Source organism: Saccopteryx leptura, chromosome 2 (assembly GCF_036850995.1).
Source record: "Saccopteryx leptura isolate mSacLep1 chromosome 2, mSacLep1_pri_phased_curated, whole genome shotgun sequence".
Classification (NCBI taxonomy): Eukaryota; Metazoa; Chordata; class Mammalia; order Chiroptera; family Emballonuridae; genus Saccopteryx; species Saccopteryx leptura.
This window is the reverse complement of record NC_089504.1, coordinates 12116061-12134388: the sequence shown is the minus strand read 5'-3', so window position 1 is coordinate 12134388 and position 18328 is coordinate 12116061. Positions and strand designations below refer to the sequence as shown.

General features: G+C 47.4%; 1 protein-coding gene across 5 annotated transcripts in view; it reads left to right on the top strand.

Moving 5' to 3' along the window:
• RABGAP1 (RAB GTPase activating protein 1) overlaps positions 1-18328 on the top strand; it is a 188147-nt gene that overhangs the window by 161968 nt on the left and 7851 nt on the right. For all 5 annotated transcript variants that reach the window (XM_066367221.1, XM_066367220.1, XM_066367224.1 and 2 more), the window contains 2 exons: positions 9538-9630; positions 10049-10159. In XM_066367221.1, coding sequence (XP_066223318.1) covers positions 9538-9630; positions 10049-10159 — 204 coding nt within the window. The remainder of the gene's footprint in view (positions 1-9537; positions 9631-10048; positions 10160-18328) is intronic.

Here is an 18328-nt window from a genome sequence, read left to right as displayed (position 1 = left end):
TTTGTTTTTAAAGATTGTATTTATTTTTAGAGAGGAGAGAGAGAGAGTGAGAGAGATGAGGGGGAGGAGCAGGAAGCATCAACTGTCATATGTGCCTTGAGCAGGCAAGCCCAGGGCCCCAAACTGGTGTCCTCAGCATTCCAGGTCAGTGCTTTACCCACTGCACCACCACAGGTCAGGCTCGTTGTTGTGTTAACAGTCATAATGTTGTAATGTAACTTTCTGTATTTGTATAGTTTCTAGAAGTATCTCATTTCTTCTTCACAGTACCCTGTGAGGTATGTAGGGCAAATCAGGTGTGGAAACAGAGGCTTATAGAACTCAAGTAAGTTACCCACCTGGTTCTGGCTGGGCAATGATGAGCCCGAGTGGAACTCAGTCTTCATATTTTATGTTCCCGGTGCTTCCAGTCCATTACACTTGTGTCTTCTCATTGCAGTAGTTATTTGTTGTGGCAATGCCTGAAACGGCCACAAGATGGGGGTGTTGCCCGAAAAGGTCTGTATTCCTCCCTGTGCCTCTGGGTCTTCCTTCTCTCTAAATCTTTTACCGTGTGTCTACTGCCCTCATAACTTGTCTCTATTTTCTGCCCTTTTACATCTCCCCTTCTCCCTCCTTCTTAGTTTATTATGGGACTGAAATATTTCTTCTTTGAGAAGTTTTTGATCTCTTTTCCCCATTGATTTGAGGGGGTGGGAGGGACAGAGAGAAAGAAGCATTAACTCGTTCCATTTAGTTCCATTTTGTTGTGTGCTCACTGGTTGCCCTACCAGGGATCGAACCCATGTCCTTAGGGTGTGGGGACAGTGCTCTGTCTGTGGAGCCACCTGGCCAGGGCCCTTCTCCTGCTCTTGATCTAAAATTTAACAACATACGTCAAACTTATTTAGCTGTCCATTGACTTTCTCTTTCTTTATGGGTCAGAGTGCTGAAACAAAAAAATTTTGCCCTGGCCGGATGGCTCCATTGGTTGGAGCATCACCCAAAGAGCAGAGGTAGCCGATTCCATCCCCGGTCAGGGCACACACAGGAGCAGATGGATGTTCCTGTCTCTCCCCCGCCCCCTCACTAAAGTCAATAAATACAAACTTTAAAAATAAAATAAAATGAAATTTGTTTCTACTTCTGATATAAGTCTAAAATCATTTTAAGAGATTGTTCCAGGAATTTGTGAATGGCCTTAGTAGCGACACAGCCCTTTCATACTCTTAACTGTGCTGTGCATTGTTTAGAAGGGGGAATGGGGAGGTACCACATTTAGCTCTTTTAAATTTTTGATTCTAGAAATATGTGAGAGCAACTATTTCTTTATGTCTGTGCAGGTATTGTAGAGAACAAGTCAGATATGTGAGGCTGGTTCAGAAGAAGCAGGAACCAAGCTAAGAGACTGCTCCATGGGGTTTTTTTTAGATTAAACTTGAAGACTTAACCTTTTGGTTGTAGAATCCAAAGGTGAAATGTAATTTCTGAACTATTGTTTCACTAAAATTTGTTATTTTAAACATAAAGTGATTGTGTTAGAGTTCAAACTACCTATATGGAAAGATACATCAAACACCAAAGAGCAGTATCTCCAAATTAATGTAATCCTATTTACTAGGAGAAACAGAGAACTCTTGGACATTTGAGTTTTTGCCCGTGGAGGCCATTTTTATTCATGGGCTAAAAGTCACACTAGTTTCAATTTAACACTCTGTTCAGATCCTTCGTGTGGTTACTGTGTGTTAAGATTTTTAAGCTCTGTGATTGCAGTGACTTCATCAGTCTTTTCTTGATATGTTCACAGAATCTTCCGTAATGTCTAAATATAGTAAATAATCCTTAGAGGGACCACATGAGGTCATTTTCAAATGTGTAAAAGGCTTAGAAAATTGAAGAAAACTCCCAAAGGATATAAAGTTCGTAAGGGATGGAGTAGGGATTAGATCTGGGAATTTCAGGCTCTAAACAGTGTGCATTGTCACTGTGCTTTACTGTAAATGAGGGATTAAGTGAATAGGACGAGAGGCACTTGGTGTTGATGAGTAACATAGTCTGCCCGCATTGCAACTCTGTGCCTGTGCTGTACCTAAGGTCAGTCTTCCTTGTAACTAGACCAGGCTGGAGTGCTTTCTGTTCTCTTGTTCCACCCATTGCAGTGGTTTCACAAGGAAACTGCTGAGTGGCTGCTTGCTTTTCTGCACTGTACCCTCAGTTTTTCAGTGTTACAAGGGTAGCTGTCTGTGGTCACTGCCTTCTTATTTTAATAAGTCAGTCTCCCTTGGTCCTCAGCTCTGTTTTGGTTTTCCACTACTAATTTTTTTTTAAGATTTTATTTATTGATTTAGAGAGAAAAGAGGGAGAGAAATGGGGGGAGGAGCATGAAGCATCAGCTCATAGTAGTTGCTTCTCATATGTGCCTTGACCAGGGGCAAGCCCAGAGTTTTGAACCGGTGACCTCAGTGTTCCAGGTCTATGCTTGATCCACTGCGCCCTTTACACAGGTCAGGTTCTTCGCTGCTAAGTTACCTCTGCATTTTAGAAAAATACTCTGATGGTAGCCTGACCAGGCGGTGGCGCAGTGGATAGAGCGTCGGACTGGGATGTGGAGGACCCAGGTTCGAGACCCCGAGGTCTCTAGCTTGAGCACGAGCTCATCTGGGTTGAGCAAAAAAAGCTCCCCAGCTCGGACCTAAGGTCCCTGAGCAAGGGGTCACTCGGCCTGCTGAAAGGCTCATGGTCAAGGCACATATGAGAAAGCAATCAATGAACAACTAAGGTGTCGCAACAAGAAACTGATGATTGATGCTTCTCATCTCTCTCCGTTCCTGTCTGTCTGTCCCTATCTATCCCTCTCTCTGACTTTCTCTCTATCCCTGTAAAAAAAAAAAAAAAAAGAAAGAAAAAGAAAAATACTCTGATGGTAGAACCAGAATGCCTAATTCTATTTACTGATCTTTGAGGGAGTTTGAGTCAGAACTATTTGAACAAATTAAATAAAAAGGCTCAGAAATTAAATAAAATGTTGATTTGTTTTAAGTGGTTACAAGTGCGGGCCTTGGAGTCGCATAGACCTTGACTGTCCTGCTAGTTCTGCCTCTGCTGCCCCGAGCTGGGTTAACGCGGCAGGGTGGAGCACAGAGCAGCGAGGTGACGCCCTTAATATGGCTGCTGCTCTCCTGATGTCATTGTCATCATCCTCAAGCACCAGTGGCCTCCTGGCCTGCCCTGTTCTGACCTCCACTGCCCCGGCATCTACTTAAGTCAGTTCAAGCCAACAAACATTTACGGATTATGTGCCAAGAACTAGTCTCGGTGCTGAGCGTGCTGCAGAGATGAGAGAAATGGGAATGCCCCCGGCTTGTGTTCTGATGCTGGCCTTGCACTTAACAGGCTGACGCCTTGGCTTAGACCAGTCACTGTGCCCATCTGGGTCTCAGTTCCTCATCAGTAAAGTGAGGGTGGTAACCCCTGCTTTATCCGTCCCAGAGTTGTTTGGAGGATTAAATAAAAGAGCAGTTATAGAGGTGTGTTATGTTGATAGTCCTGTGTGAATCTCAGGTTATTTCTAGTAACCGAAAAGTAAAGTTGTTGCCCCAAGCAATCTACAAAAGAGAGGGGCTTGGGTCAGATAGATTTCTTTATTTAGCAATGAGGACTTTGGTGTCAGGATCTCCTTAATGTACAAAACGTCTTCCTCCCCACCCACTCACCCACATAGTGTCCTTCAGCACTGCCCACCTTCCCTGACTCCCTGTGACTCCGACCCAGCGAGAGTTCTGGCCTTCGCACAGGTTTCTTAAGCCAGACTTGGAAATCTCCTATTTCCTATCGGCAGTCTATTTCCTGCTCTTCCATGGTCAGTGGGCTTTGTTTAAATGGCTCATTGTTTGTAGCATGTGTTCAGAGAGTAATTCTGTCTCTGATTCACGACAAGAATACAGCTGTTAATATTAATCCTTTGAGTCGTGAGTTTTTTGTTAACCCTTTGAGTGAGGGCGTACATGAATGTTCGTAGTACTCAAAGGGTTAATAAGAACTAGTAGCTATTAGCCTGACCAGGCGGTGGCGCAGTGGATGGAGCGTTGGACTGGGATGCAGAGCACCCAGGTTCGAGACCCCGAGGTCGCTAGCTTGAGCGCAGGCTCATCTGGTTTGAGCAAAGCTCACCAGTTTGGGCCCAAGGTCGCTGGCTCCAGCAAGGGGTTACTCAGTCTGCTGAAGGCCCGTGGTCAAGGCATATATTAGAAAGCAATCAATGAACAACTAAGGTGTCGCAACGAAAAACTGATGGTTGATGCTTCTCATCTCTCTTTGTTCCTGTCTGTCCCTATCTATCCCTCTCTCTGACTCTCTCTCTGTCCCTGTAAAAAAAAAGGGGGGGCCCTGGCCGGTTGGCTCAGTGGTAGAGCATCGGCCTGGTGTGCAGAAGTCCCGGGTTCGATTCCCGGCCAGGGCACACAGGAGAAGCGCCCATCTGCTTCTCCACCCCTTCCCCTCTCCTTCCTCTCTGTCTGTCTCTTCCCCTCTCGCAGCCGAGGGTCCATTGGAGCAGAGATGACCCGGGCGCTGGGGATGGCTCCTTGGCCTCTGCCCCAGGTGCTAGAGTGGCTCTGGTCGTGGCAGAGCGACGCCCCGGAGGGGCAGAGCGTCTCCCCCTGGTGGGCGTGCCAGGTGGATCCCGGTCGGGCGCATGCGGGAGTCTATCTGACTGTCTCTCCCCGTTTCCAACTTCAGAAAAATAGCTATCATTAATTAAAAAGACCCACTGTGTGCTGGGCACTCTTCTGAGCTCTTTAAGTGTTTTATTCAATATATCATGTGATCCTTTAACAGTAGTCCTCCTAACAATAGCCCTTATATGGACTGTTGCATTTGTCACAGATGAGGAGCCTAAGGCCAAGGTAAAGGCAGCCTGGCCTCGGTCATACAGTGAGTCATCAGCAGGGCCACGGCTCGAGTCTGGGTCTGTCCACCTGCAGACTACCCCCGCACTTCCACGCAAGTTAACAGCCACTCCTACATCTGGGAGGGCCTCGACATCCCTGTCTGTCCCCTCGGTTGGTCAGAGCCACCCTCCAGGGAAGGTAGCACATGTTGTAAGAGAGCATTATCCAGTTCCTGTGGCTAATTGTTGACATGGGAGTGACTGAGGGGAAAGATTTGGGACTTAATTTGAACTACCAAGATCTCCAACTGGCATGTTCCAAGTCTCCACTTTCTAACTCAAGGTCTGTTAATCAGGGACTGTTGATGGGTGTCACGGAGCCTATGAACTCTCTAAAGTGGTATGTAGGGTGTTCTTGTCTGTGGGTGGGGTGGGGCGGAGCTGGCTCTGTGCTCTTTGTGGGGACAGTGCTGGCTAGAGGAGCCGTGGCGCTCAGGAGATTCTGAGAGTGCTTCTATTCCTAACAGTGTTAGAACCTCTGAACTAACTGCAGTGGGGTATAAAATTGGTTTTACCTAAATTATAAACAGCCTTACCCCAGGAAACTATTAGAATTTTTTTCCCCTCAAATGTACATTTAAACAAAAAATTTCAAATATGATCTTCTTTAAGGGCAGAAACACCAGTGTGTGAAGCTGTGATTCCCACAGCATTTGGCAGAAGGCAGCCGGCAGTGGGTGTGACTCAGAGCTCAGGCAGGTTCCGCAGCTGCCCTGCTCCCTCCACTCAATTAAAATGCTATTGCTGTAAATAAAGGGCAGACAGAATAACCCTTGGACTTTTCAGAGTGCAGATTGTGTCTCTGTTCGTTAAGGATTTCCTTGTTTACTGTGGGCCAGGCATTAGGAGTTTCAGGACCACTAGGGAAGAGTTCCTGCCCTGTGGGTTTGCCTTTTGTGTCTATGTCCTTCTCTTGCTAATGCCTAACAAAGAACCTGCCCATAGCCACACCAACTGTTGGGCAAATGAATTTCCCTGCCCACCCTGATGAGATTAAAGGGAAGGCTGTTGCTTTTGTTTTGTTCAGCATTTCATTATTGAGTTTCAGCTGTGTTCAAGCATTGAGCTAGGCACTAGTGGTAAGCAAAACAAACAAGGCCAGCTTTCTAGTGGGAAGACAACAATCAAGTAGCATGTACAGCCCTGGCCAGTTGGCTCAGCAGTAGAGCGTGGGCCCAGAGTGTGGAAGTCCCGGGTTCAATTCCCGGCCAGGGCACATAGGAGAAGCACCCATCTGCTTCTCCACCCCTCCTTCCTCTCTGTCTCTCTCTTCCCCTCCTGCAGCCAAGGCTCCATGGGGAGCAGAGTTGGCCCTGGGCGCTGAGGCTCCATGGCCTCCACCTCAGGCGCTAGAATGGCTCCGGTTGCGACAGAACAACACCCCAGATGGGCTGAGCATCACCCCCTAGTGGGCATGCCAGGTGGTTCCCAGTCGGGCACATATGGGAGTCTGTCTGACTCCCCCCTGCTTCTCACTTGGGGGGGGGAGTAGCACGTACATAAGTAATCGTGGGTGTGGACAGGTGCCATGGAGGAACTGCCCGTGGCTGGGAGGATATATAATGAAAGACCTGGTCTGGCAGAGGGAAGAGGGTCCCGGGAGGGGTTCCTACCAAAGCGAGGCTGGATCTCTGATCTGAGAGGTGAATCGGGTATGCACTGGTCCAGGCTGCGGGACCAGGTGCACAGTGTGTGTTCACTCTGGTTGCCATGTCCATTCAGAAGAGAGGTAGATGTAACGAACCGTCAGTGTAATTAGCATTTCTGGGCACCCTCTGTGCCTGGGCAGGGGGACATGAGGAGGGAAACTGTTCTGACCTGGAGGCGCTGGAACGGGTCAGACAGGCTGAGAGGCAGGTACTGGTCTGTCCGGGATGCAGCCTCGGGATGAAGTTTGAAGGGGGCTTCTGCTGCTGGCACCTGCGGTCGCTGTGCGGGCGGCAGTTTGGCAGTCTCTCGGGGGGGTCTGTGCCTCGGGGGAGCCTGAGCAAGGTGGCTCTGCTGTGCAGGTGGCTCCGCTGGGCAGCCGCCCACGCTCCCCTGCGAGGCCCTTGTGAGCAGTATTGTTTGTTTGTTTGTTTGTTTGTGATGGGGTTGGCGGTAAGGCGTTTAAGGGAGGGAGAGAAGAAGAGAGAGACTGAGAGGCAGTGAGGCTGAGAAATGGGGAGGGAGCCTCAGCTGGGAGAGAAGCCCGAAATGTGGACCTTCTGGCTCAACGGAGGCAGAGGGCGTTGTATGTGTCCTTCCTGAGGGGCCCGAGGACTGACTGAGGACCATAAGATCAAGAACTGAGAGGAGCTCTGTCTCAGAGAAGCCCAGAGTAATTATGAGAATTATTTTAACAGCGTTTATTTTGTTAATTATAAAAATGATTATGCTCAATGCAGAACACTTGGAAAACATGAGAAATGCATCAAGAAATGCCAATATCCTACCACAAAAATATAGGGACAAGAAATAACCGGATGTGAAGGGCCCAGCACTTACCAGGTCCTCATTATCCATGGACAGCTGTCCCAGTGCTGAGGGAGTGTCAGCCCTGCTGCTCTGAGAACGCAGCGTTTATAACCAGGCATGGTGAAATGTGGAAGAAATTATCTTGTAATTAGCTTTTTAAAATGTATGTCTCTAGGGGAAAAAACGATAATTCTTTCTTACCCCAGCATGAATGAGAATGAGAAGTTGTAGAATCCTGAAAATTTGTGAGGATGTTTTGTAGGATTTGGAGTCTATTCTCTCTTTTTTTTTAATCACTAAGGGGAGCCTCATATACTACTCCCCTCCTTGTCATTTACCCAGAGTGACATCAAAGAGCTCAGGAGGAAGTGTCTGCCTCCCACAAACCTTGTTTAATTTCTGTCTTTCTACTACTGATCTGTTAGGATTGTTTATAAAGTTACTGATCACTCAGATTTGCTTAGATGCTTGCTTTGTGAATCGCATATACAGTAAACGTTTACCCGGCACTGGCCGTGAGCCACAGAAGATCGGAGCTGAAAGGTGTCATTCTCCAGCATGTAGCTTCACCGCCAGGGTTTACTGGACATTTTCTATAGACTGCAACCAGGACATAGTGCTGAATTCTGGGCCACCTCCCCCTGGGCAGCAGCCAGACTCCAGGCGTCCGCTGTGGCTGAAGCAGACCTGTGAACACCCCGACAAGTGCAGGTGGCCAGAGACACCCCGACAAGTGCAGGTGGCCAGAGTCAGGGAGGGGACGCCAGGCAGCATGAGCATAGGGAGAGGGAATATGGAACAGAACTGGAGGCAGTGCAACCCTGGGCCTGTCCCACCCTCATTCAGATCTCAGTTTCTTCGTCTATAAAATAAGGAAGTTGGACTAGACTAGCAGCTGGAACTGGCAGCTAAAATTTGTGAGTCAACGTAGTGCCGACTGTTGAAGCTTTGGAAAGGGTTGAACCTTAGTCTTGTGATTGTACCCTTAAGTATGTGCACATACCTATTTCACCACTTTCTATTTCTTATTTTCATTATTATTGAAAACACCAAAGAGAATGGGTTAGTGGTTTAGAGGAAGGTATCAAACAAAAGACTAAGAGTTGAATCTTGGAAGGATGCCGTAGGTTATGGTCCAGACTGAAGAACGAGAAGGGCTAACCAATAAAAGAGGAATACAACCTGTTAAGTAGAAGGAGAGCTAAGAGAGAAAGGATGGAAAGATTTCCCAGAGACGGCAGGATTGGTCATGGTGGAGCATGCAAGTCAAGGAGCTTTGAAGTCTAGTTGGGGAGAGAGAACCCACTGGATAGAGTGAAAAAGAAACCACTTGGTGACCTTCAAAGGGGTACTTTGTCTAGAGTAGAGCAGAAGCTTGGTTTAGAGAGGGCCCTGAGGCAGTGGGAGGGAAAGGTACAGAGCTGTAGTTTGCTGTGGTTGGAGAGAGAGCTGGAGGACAGTGGCTCAGTGGGGCGGGAGAGCCGTCAGGGGGAGTGGTCAGCAGAACTGTTTGGAAAGGCAGGGAGAATTGGGCCTGTTCGACAGCAGCACAGATGGAGCTAGAGGAGAGGACAGTCAATCGGATAGCAAGCATGCTGCAGCTTGGGCCTTGAATGGAGTCTAGCTGCCTGGGCTCAAATCCCAGATCTGCTAGCCACTGACTGAGTGATCTTGGTCAAGATACTTAACCTTCTTATACTTCAGTTAACTTGCATACAAAATGAGGATGATAATTCTGTACTTGTAGGAGGTGACAACAAGGTCAGAGGTTCAAAGCACCTTGCAACAGTGCTTTATAAAATGATGGTGGGGGGTGGGGGGTGGTGATGGTGGTGATGGTGGTGATGGTGGTGATGGTGGTGATGGTTAGGAACAGTAGGACCCACAACTCAGGTAGGAGGAGCTATCTGTAGGTGTTCTTCTAACACTGTTAATTAATACCTTGGGAGCCAATTATCCCTAAAAGAACCCTGGACACAGGAGTCATTGAGTAAGAATTTTGGGGCCTGGGCTATGCCCCATTCTGATGATTTCTCTCCAGAAATAGGAAACACCACTTCAATAGTACCTGAGGATGCTGCGGTCTTCGGTCAAGTCCCTGAAGCACACGCTACTTGATGATACTTTTTAATTTATTTTGTTTTATCCTACAGATTAGTCAGAAGAAGTTGAAAAAATATGAAAAAGAATATCACACCATGAGGGAACAACAGGCCCAACAGGAAGACCCCATCGAGCGGTTTGAGGTTCGTTTGCTTGTGGCTGACACGATATGAAGCTTCCAGACTTTCATCTCAGTTGTGCCGCAGCAGCTTTGTTGAACTCTTTTTAAAATTCAGTTTCACTGTATCTAGGTTCAAGTTTCAGTTTGAATTTGCAAATGAGAAAGTAAGTTTGGTTTGCTTCAAACCAGCTGCCAAGTTAGTTCAGTGACCTTTCAGCACAGTTAATAAGACATAGCTACTTGACAAGGTCACCTGACTCGGTTAAGTATTTCTTGGTGGAGCAGGAAAGTGAGCAGTTACTGATTGGTAGCTCATCAGGACCAGCCACGTCCCCCAGTTTCCGTAGGACTCGGAAAGTAGTTTTGAGGGTTAGCCTTGAGAAATTGTCATTTTCATTTGATTCTTCTGTGTCTGTAACTGGCTTCTTTCAACCCTTCAGCGGGAGAATAGGCGTCTGCAAGAAGCGAACATGAGGCTGGAACAGGAAAATGATGACTTAGCCCACGAGCTGGTGACCAGCAAGATCGCGCTGCGCAAGGACCTGGACAACGTAAGTGGGACTCGCCTTCAGGGTTAGACTGTAGTCAGCACTTGGCTTCTCCCTTAATCCCATGAAAGCCTAGCTTTTTAGTGTTTGTTGTGCTGGTTACCTCTCTCTTGAGGACCCACCAGGCTCTTGTAAGCATCCCTTCCCTGCTCCTCAGGGCTTAGCGCCCACCTCATGAAGCCCCCACCACACTCCGCACTCCTTACACGCGCAGTCCTCGAACCTCTTTCCACAGGTCGGAGACCTTCTGGCTAGTTCTTATGCTACCACAGTTGGCTTTTAGTCACTATGCTACTTAACCTCTCCCTAAAACAGGAAGGGATTTTTGTTATCTTGCATATTATGTGCCTGTTGACCAAGCACTGCCAGTAGTTTCTGTTGGCTGTTGTGCTATTTTTCTTCTCCTAATCTTTTTTTAAAATTTTTAATGAGAAAGACAGACAGCCAGGAAGGGAAAGAGATGAGAAGCATCAATTCTTCATTGTAGCACTTTTTAGTTGTTCATTGATTGCCTCTCCTATGTGCCTTGACTGGGGGACTCCAGCTGAGCCAGTCACGCTCCAACCAGTGACCTTGGGGTTTTGAATCTGGCACCGCAGCGTCCCAAGTCACTCTATCCACTGTGCTACCACCTGTCAGGCATTTCCCCTAATCTCAGTAAGTTTGAGACGGGGGCTTTCCCGGCAGGGCGTCTGTCCATATTCTGTACTACAGCTTCCCGAAGAGGAAGTGTAGCATCGGTCATGGTCTGCCAACCTCGGACCTAAAGGGATAGATTGTAAATGATTCAGGTTCTATGGCCACGTGGTCTCTGGTCTCTGTTGTGAATGTTTCACTCTGCCATTGGTGCAGAACTCGCCCAGACAGTGAACGGATGAGCATGGCTGTGTTCCTCATTCGCAGGAAGCGGTGCGTTTGGTGCACAGGCCATTTGCTAACACCTGACCTAGATCCCCTGTCAGGCTCCAAAGATTCCTTTACTGCTCATTGGTTTCCTGAAGTTTTAGAAATAGGCTCAAGCTGTTGAGAGTGTCTAGGGGACTGATGTGATAGAGTGAACCCCGCAGTCTCTGACCCTCCCAAGGCCCTTGACATGCACCAGATGTTTTGAAAACCATGTGCAGCCCTGGCCGGTTGGCTCAGCAGTAGAGCGTCGGCCTAGCGTGCGGAGGACCCGGGTTCGATTCCCGGCCAGGGCACACAGGAGAAGCGCCCATTTGCTTCTCCACCCCTCCGCCGCGCTTTCCTCTCTGTCTCTCTCTTCCCCTCCCGCAGCCAAGGCTCCATTGGAGCAAAGATGGCCCGGGCGCTGGGGATGGCTCTGTGGCCTCTGCCTCAGGCGCTAGAGTGGCTCTGGTCGCAATATGGCGACGCCCAGGATGGGCAGAGCATCGCCCCCTGGTGGGCAGAGCGTGGCCCCTGGTGGGCGTGCCGGGTGGATCCCGGTCGGGCGCATGCGGGAGTCTGTCTGACTATCTCTCCCTGTTTCCAGCTGCAGAAAAAAGAAAAAGAAAAAGAAAAAAAAAAAAAAAAACCATGTGCAGTACTGTATTTTGTTGAAAGTGTGTGCTTTCACAGGGGTTCACATGTCAGATTAGATGGCAGTATCTGTTGGTTCTTATGATTTCTCTTTAGAAATAGAATAATGGAGTAAAAAACTAAACAGGCCTAGACTCTAATACCAACTGTTCCACTTTCAAATTGTGAAAAACGTTGGGGGTGTTGCAGAATAGTAACTGTGTCCCAGGGTACAGTGAGAAGTACATTATTTGGGGTATATAAACACCCCCCCAAAAAAAAAATTGGTCACGAGCACACCTTCCCCCCCCCCCCCCAAAAAAAAAATCAGAGCAATATTAGTTCCCTGCTTGTGTCATTATCAGCTTCCGAGAGCCACGTGCAGCCGGGAAGGCTCTGTTTTCCTGTTCCTGCAGCGAGGGTGTTTCAAGGTCGTTAGCTCAGTCACCAGTACCTAGGGCTCTCACTGCTCTTGGGTTCCCATCTGCTCATCCGGTCGGGTTTCGTCCCCAGGGTGCAGGTTCCCAGCATGCCCTCTGCTCTTTGTAGAAACACCATGTGAAGCGCTCCCTCCCCTGTCAGGCATTTCTGCCCAGTGAGTGGAGGCTGTGATGCACTGGGCAGGGAGGGCGGAGGCGGCCCCAGCGCACACAGGGGCCAGCCCTCAGCAGCGCAGCCCACGCAGAACGGGTGAGAGAGAAGTGGTCCTGGGCAGGACTGTGTTCTACAGTGAATGAGAGCGATCTGGCTGCGACATGTCACCCCATGGATGCGGCTTACCTGGCTGGCTAGGCGTGTGTCCCCTGCCTCCCTCACCCTCCACATGGCGTCCTTCCCAGAGCTGTGCTCAGTCAAAGAGGACACCTTCCCCGATAGAGGAGAAGACCGTTCTTCAGTCAAGGGGATGCGAGTAGCTGCGCTCCCCTGCTAGACCCTCCAGACAGGCTCTCCAGAGGCACCTTGTGCTACAGTTGCAGGTGGGTTTTTAGTTTGTGCTCCCTGGTCTGACAGGCTGAGAGAACGTTGATGCCCCTAGGCTCCGGTGTTCCTGGCGCCTGATCCCGAGCAGGGCGAACCTGCTTTCAGGTTGTCTGCTCCTGACGCAGTGGGCAGAGAACCAGGCTCCGCTCCTGAGAGCAGTGAGAACTAGTCAGAATACATGAGTGCCATTCACTGAAGTGTGTGACAGGCACTAAGACAATACACACTTCGCCAAACTCCAATACCCATACCCACTCCTCTGCCTTGTAAGGACGGTAACATGAGCCCCATCTATGGGTGAGGATTTTTTTTTTTTAACAATCAGGAAACTTGAGATGCGGGGTAAAGGCACCCAGGAAGAAGCAGTCAGGCGTCTATCCCAGCCCAGGCCTTTCCTCCAATGCCACACTGTCTCCAAAGCAGATGTGGCACAAGAAGCTCTGATTTGGTGTCATAACTGCGTCAGAAGCATGAGTCCAGGAGGACCAGTGATACCGTCATGTGACGGCAGATGTTTCTTGTGCACCAGGGACTAGGCAGTGTTCTAAGGGCTTTTGTGTTTACCATCCCATCAAATCCTCAGAATAGCCCATATTGTGGAAGGGATGCAATTATGGTTCCCTTTTTACTGATAAGGAAACTGAGACAAATCAGGTCACACTGAGAGTGGCAGCTTTTAGATGGAAACCCAGACGGTCCAGAGGAGAGGGTACCTGCTGCCTTCAGGGCGTAGGACACCCGGGGCTGCCCTCCAGCATCTGCATTGCTGAGAAGACCAGCCTTCCCCACGCCACAGCCCGAGTCCCTTTCCAAGTTCTCGTTTTTTCCAGCCGTCTCTGAAAATCCACTAGGTTCTGAAGGGTGTGGCTCTCACCTTTTTTTGAATTCAGGGACTCACATTTTTTTTAAATAAATAAATTTTTATTAATTTTAATGGGGTGACATCAATAAATCAGGGTACATATATTCAAAGAAAACATGTCCAGGTTATCTTGTCAATTCAATTATGTTGCATACCCATCACTCAAAGTCAGATTGTCCTCCGGGGACTCACATTTTGAAAGAACTTCATTCCTACCAACTCTTACCTTTCTACAACCCAGTTAATAGCTCTGGTATGTGGCTTACAGGATTTCCAGAACCCTCTTTGTGTTTCCAATCGAGTTTACATCACTTGTTAGGCTCACCTGTCACTCTTTCAGTCAGCACAGCGCCGTGGAACAACTACAGCACGAGAACCGTGCGAGGTGTGTGCACAGGGCTGAGGGCACGTCTGAGCATGTGAGCGCTGGCGTGGCTGCGCTTGGCTCTGGGACAGCGTCCTGGACAGGACAGGAAACGCTCGGGCCCGCCCGCCGAGTCTGAGCATGAGCTCCCTGCTTACTAGTTCTGTGACCTGGAGCAGATCGCTAGGCTTGACCCATTGAATTATTTTGATCTCTTGATCAAAAATCAATTGACCCTGTCTACATGGGTCTACTCGATTCTTTATCTGCTCCATTTGGTGTCCTTAGGCCAATACCAGTCTTAATTACTGCAGCTTTACAATCTTAAGATCAGGTCACGTGTGACCTCCAACTCGTTCTTTTCAAAAAATAGTTTGGCTATTTTAAATCATTTGCATTTTGCCTGACCAGGTGGTGGTGCAGTGGATAGAGCGTCATACTGGGACATGGAGGACCCAGGTTTGAAACCCTGAGGTCACCACCTTGAGCGCGGGCTCCTCTGGTTTGAGCAAGGCTCACCCAAGGTCGCTGGCTTGAGCAAAGAGTCACTCGCTCTGCTGTAGCCCCCCACTCCTGGCCAAGGCACATATGAGAAAGCAATCAATGAACAACTAAGGTGCCGCAACGAAGAATTGATGCTTCTCATCTCTCTCCCTTCCTGTCTATCCTTATCTTTCTCTCTCTGTCTCTGTCACAAAAAAGTAAATCATTTGCATTCTATGATATATAAATACTAGGATCAGTCTGTCAACTTTTGAGTGGCATCTATAAATCAACTTGGAGAGAATTAACGTCTAAACAATAATTAAATCTTCCAATCCATGGATCTGTTATGATTTTCATTTATGTAGATCTTTTTCAATTTTAGCATTGTTTTTAGTTTTTAGTTGACAAAATTCGCACATACTCTAATCTATTGTAAAGAGTATTGTCTTTTTAAGTATTGCAGTTTTTCCATTGTTTATTGCTAATTTTTAGAAAGATAGTACAATTGACTTTATGCCCTTGTATCCTGTGATCTTGCTAAATTCACTTATGAATTTGGTAGTTCTTTGTTTATATTTAGGATTTGCCATATTCATAGTCACATCATCTCTGCATAAAGACAGTTTTCCTTTTTTTCTTCAGTTAGAAAGTCTATGTTCCATTTCCCCGGGCCTTCCTGCACTGACTGGACCTTCTGAGCAAGGTTGAACAGTGTGAGTCTTGCTGCCCTGGTACAGATATTAGCTGTAGCTTTTTCATAGGGCAGGTTGAAGAGGTTGACCTTTCTTCCTCTTTGCTGATAGTTTTTGTCATGAATGGGTGTTGAATTTTGTCAAATGCTCTTCCTTCTGTTGAGGTGATTATTTGGTATTTCTCCTAATTCTGATAATAATGGTTAAATAAATAGATTTTTCATTGTAAACCAACCTTGCACTCCTAGGAAACTTGGAATTTCTATTTTATGTTAAAGATTTTTATTTGTATTAAAGATTTTTATGTCTATGAAGAATGTTTGTCTAGAGTTTCTTGAATGTTTTGTCTAGTTTTGCTGTCAGGATAATGCTGGTCTTTTAACACAAACTGAAGAGTGTTGTCTCCTGTTTTCTTAAGTCCTTTGTGTAGAGTTGTTTCCTGATTAAATCTTTGATTTAATTCCCAAGTGAAGCCGCATGAGCTTGGAATTTTCTTAAGGAAATTATTTAATTATGAATATAATTTTCTGCTAAGAAAATTTATTCTGTTTATTTTTAGATATGACACTATTTGAATTTTCTAAGTCTTCATGTGTCCCTTTTAATAAATTGTGTCTTTTGAGCAATTTTTATTTTAGTTGTCAAACGTGTAGGCATGCAGTCACTGGTATTTCCGTCCTCTCTTCTGTTGAAAGGACCTGCTGAGATGTCCTCTCTTTCACTCCTGGTCATTTGTGTCTTTTCCTTTTTTCCTTTATCAATCTAACTAGGATTTTTTTTTTCAAATTATTATTATTATTTTTCTTTTGTATTTTTCTGAAGCTGGAAACGGGGAGAGACAGTCAGACAGACTCCCGCATGCGCCCGACCGGGATCCACCCGGCACGCCCACCAGGGGCCACGCTCTGCCCACCAGGGGGCAATGCTCTGCCCCTCCGGGGCGTCGCTCTGCCGCGACCAGAGCCACTCTAGCGCCTGGGGCAGAGGCCAAGGAGCCATCCCCAGCGCCCGGGCCATCTTTGCTCCAATGGAGCCTTGGCTGCGGGAAGGGAAGAGAGAGTCAGAGAGGAAGGAGGGGGGGATGGAGAAGCAAATGGGCGCTTCTCCTATGTGCCCTGGCCAGGAATCGAACCCGGGTCCCCCGCACGCCAGGCTGACGCTCTACCACTGAGCCAACCGGCCAGGGCCCAATCTAACTAGGATTTTATCAGTTGCCTTCAACTCTTCAAAACCCAGCTTTTGGTTTCACTGATTACTTTTTCTCTATTTTGGTATATTGATTTCTGTATTTATGATTTCCTTTTACTTTTATTTAGGTTTAGTTTGCTTTTTCTAGACTTTTTTTATTTTTAATGGAGATTGTTAGTGCGTTCACTTGGTCAGGGTGAGGATGGGAAGTAGGCGTCGGCCAGTGGAGAGTCCCGGGGGCAGTGGTCTGTGTTGTGCCTTCCAGGACTGTGTCTCACTTTTTTTTTTAATAGAATTTTATTGAGATGACTGGTTACAGAATTATACAGGTTTCAGGTGCCCTATTTTACAATACATCCCTGTATACCATATTGTGTGTGCACCTAGCTTCCTAAAGAGGAAGCTCGAACATTGATTTAGACCGTTTTTCTTTTCTAGAATAAGCGATAAGGTGTGAATCTCCCTGAGGCACTGTTTCAGCTGATAGGCAGTGTTTTTCTTTTCCTTTAGTCTTTCTATTTCTTCTTTGACCTAGGAGTTAGCAGTGTGTTAATTTTCAACTATTAGGGATTTTTCTGTTGTTCACTTTTAATTTAATTCAGTTGTGATCAGAGTGCATTTCCTCTCTGATTTCACTTATTTTAGGATATATTTATGCTTATTCTAAGGCCTGCCGTGTGGTCTGGGTGAATGTCACACGTGCACTGGAGAGTGTGTGTGTTCTTGCGGTGGGGTGTTCTGTAACTGTCAGTCAGTCTGGTCCAGTTGGTTGAGTGTGGTGGGATCTTTCGTAGACGCACTGGTGTTCTCTCACTTGTTCTGGCACTTAACTGAGCGCGGGGGGGGGGGGGGGGGGCACGTCTGACTGTGTGCATCTGTCCCCTTTCATTATGTCATCTTTCATTTCCTGTCATTTGAATTTATGCATACATTTCTGATTATTACATCTTCTTAATGGAGTTACTCTTATTTTATGAAATGTCCCTCAAGTGCTCTGTTCTGAAATCTACTTTGTCCTATAGTAATGTCACCACTCTGACTTCCCGGCATTGCGTGGCATGTCCTTTTGCATCCTTCTACTTTTAACACTCCTGTGTCTTTATATTTTAAATGGGTTTTTAATTTTTCCATTGATTTAAGGGGGGAAGGGAAGAAAGAGAGAGAGAAGCATCAACTCATTGTTCCACTTGGTTGTGCACTCATTGGTTACTTCTGTGTGCCCTGACCGGGGACCAAACCTGTGCCCTTGCTTGCCAGGACGATGCTCTATCCACTGAGCCATGCCGCGGGGCTGGGTCTTGCTTTATTAGTACAGTCTGATAATCTCCCTTTTATCAGAAAGTTTAGACCAGTTACATTTGATGCAGTTATTTATATGGTGCATTTAAATATCACCTTGCTATTTATTCTGTTTTATCTGCCTTTTCCTTCTCTTTTCTCCTTTTCTGCCTTCATGACTTTACTTTATCACTTCCTGTGCCTTATTAGCTGTTCCGGGCGCTCTCACCAAAGCTCTGCCCCACAGCTTCCAGCCACCTCAGCCTCTCTGCCTCCTGAACCCCCTGAGGCTGTTCAGTGTGGAACCCTCCCTGCCCCCAGGCCCCAGCGCACCTCCAGGCAGACACCCAGGGGGCAGTAGGGCTCACCTTGTTTTCTTTCTCCCGCAACCACAGTCCCACATTTATTGTGCCTGGGTCTGAAGACAGTGTTTCCTCTCTTCTGCCCAGGTTGTGGTAACACTGGGAGGGTAGATCTGGCTGGTTAGTCCTTCAGGACCCGAAGTGAAAGTCTGGATTGATGCTTCTTAGCACCAGATGTTCTGTCCTCATGCTCATGTAACTAGAGTGGACGGTGTGGTGCCATTAGTGGACCCTCACTGGGGCGGTCCAGTCGTCTCTGCACCTTGCGGTGTTGAGGCTCCACTTGTACAGTGATGCCCAGTGCTGGACTGAATGTCAAGCAACCTGGTCTCGGATACCAGCTGTGCTTTGCATCCTGAGAGCTTGGCGAAGTCACTTCACTTCCTGACATTTTTATAAACTGGGGAGTCAGGGTGGGCAAGGAAGACTCGAGTTAGAGGA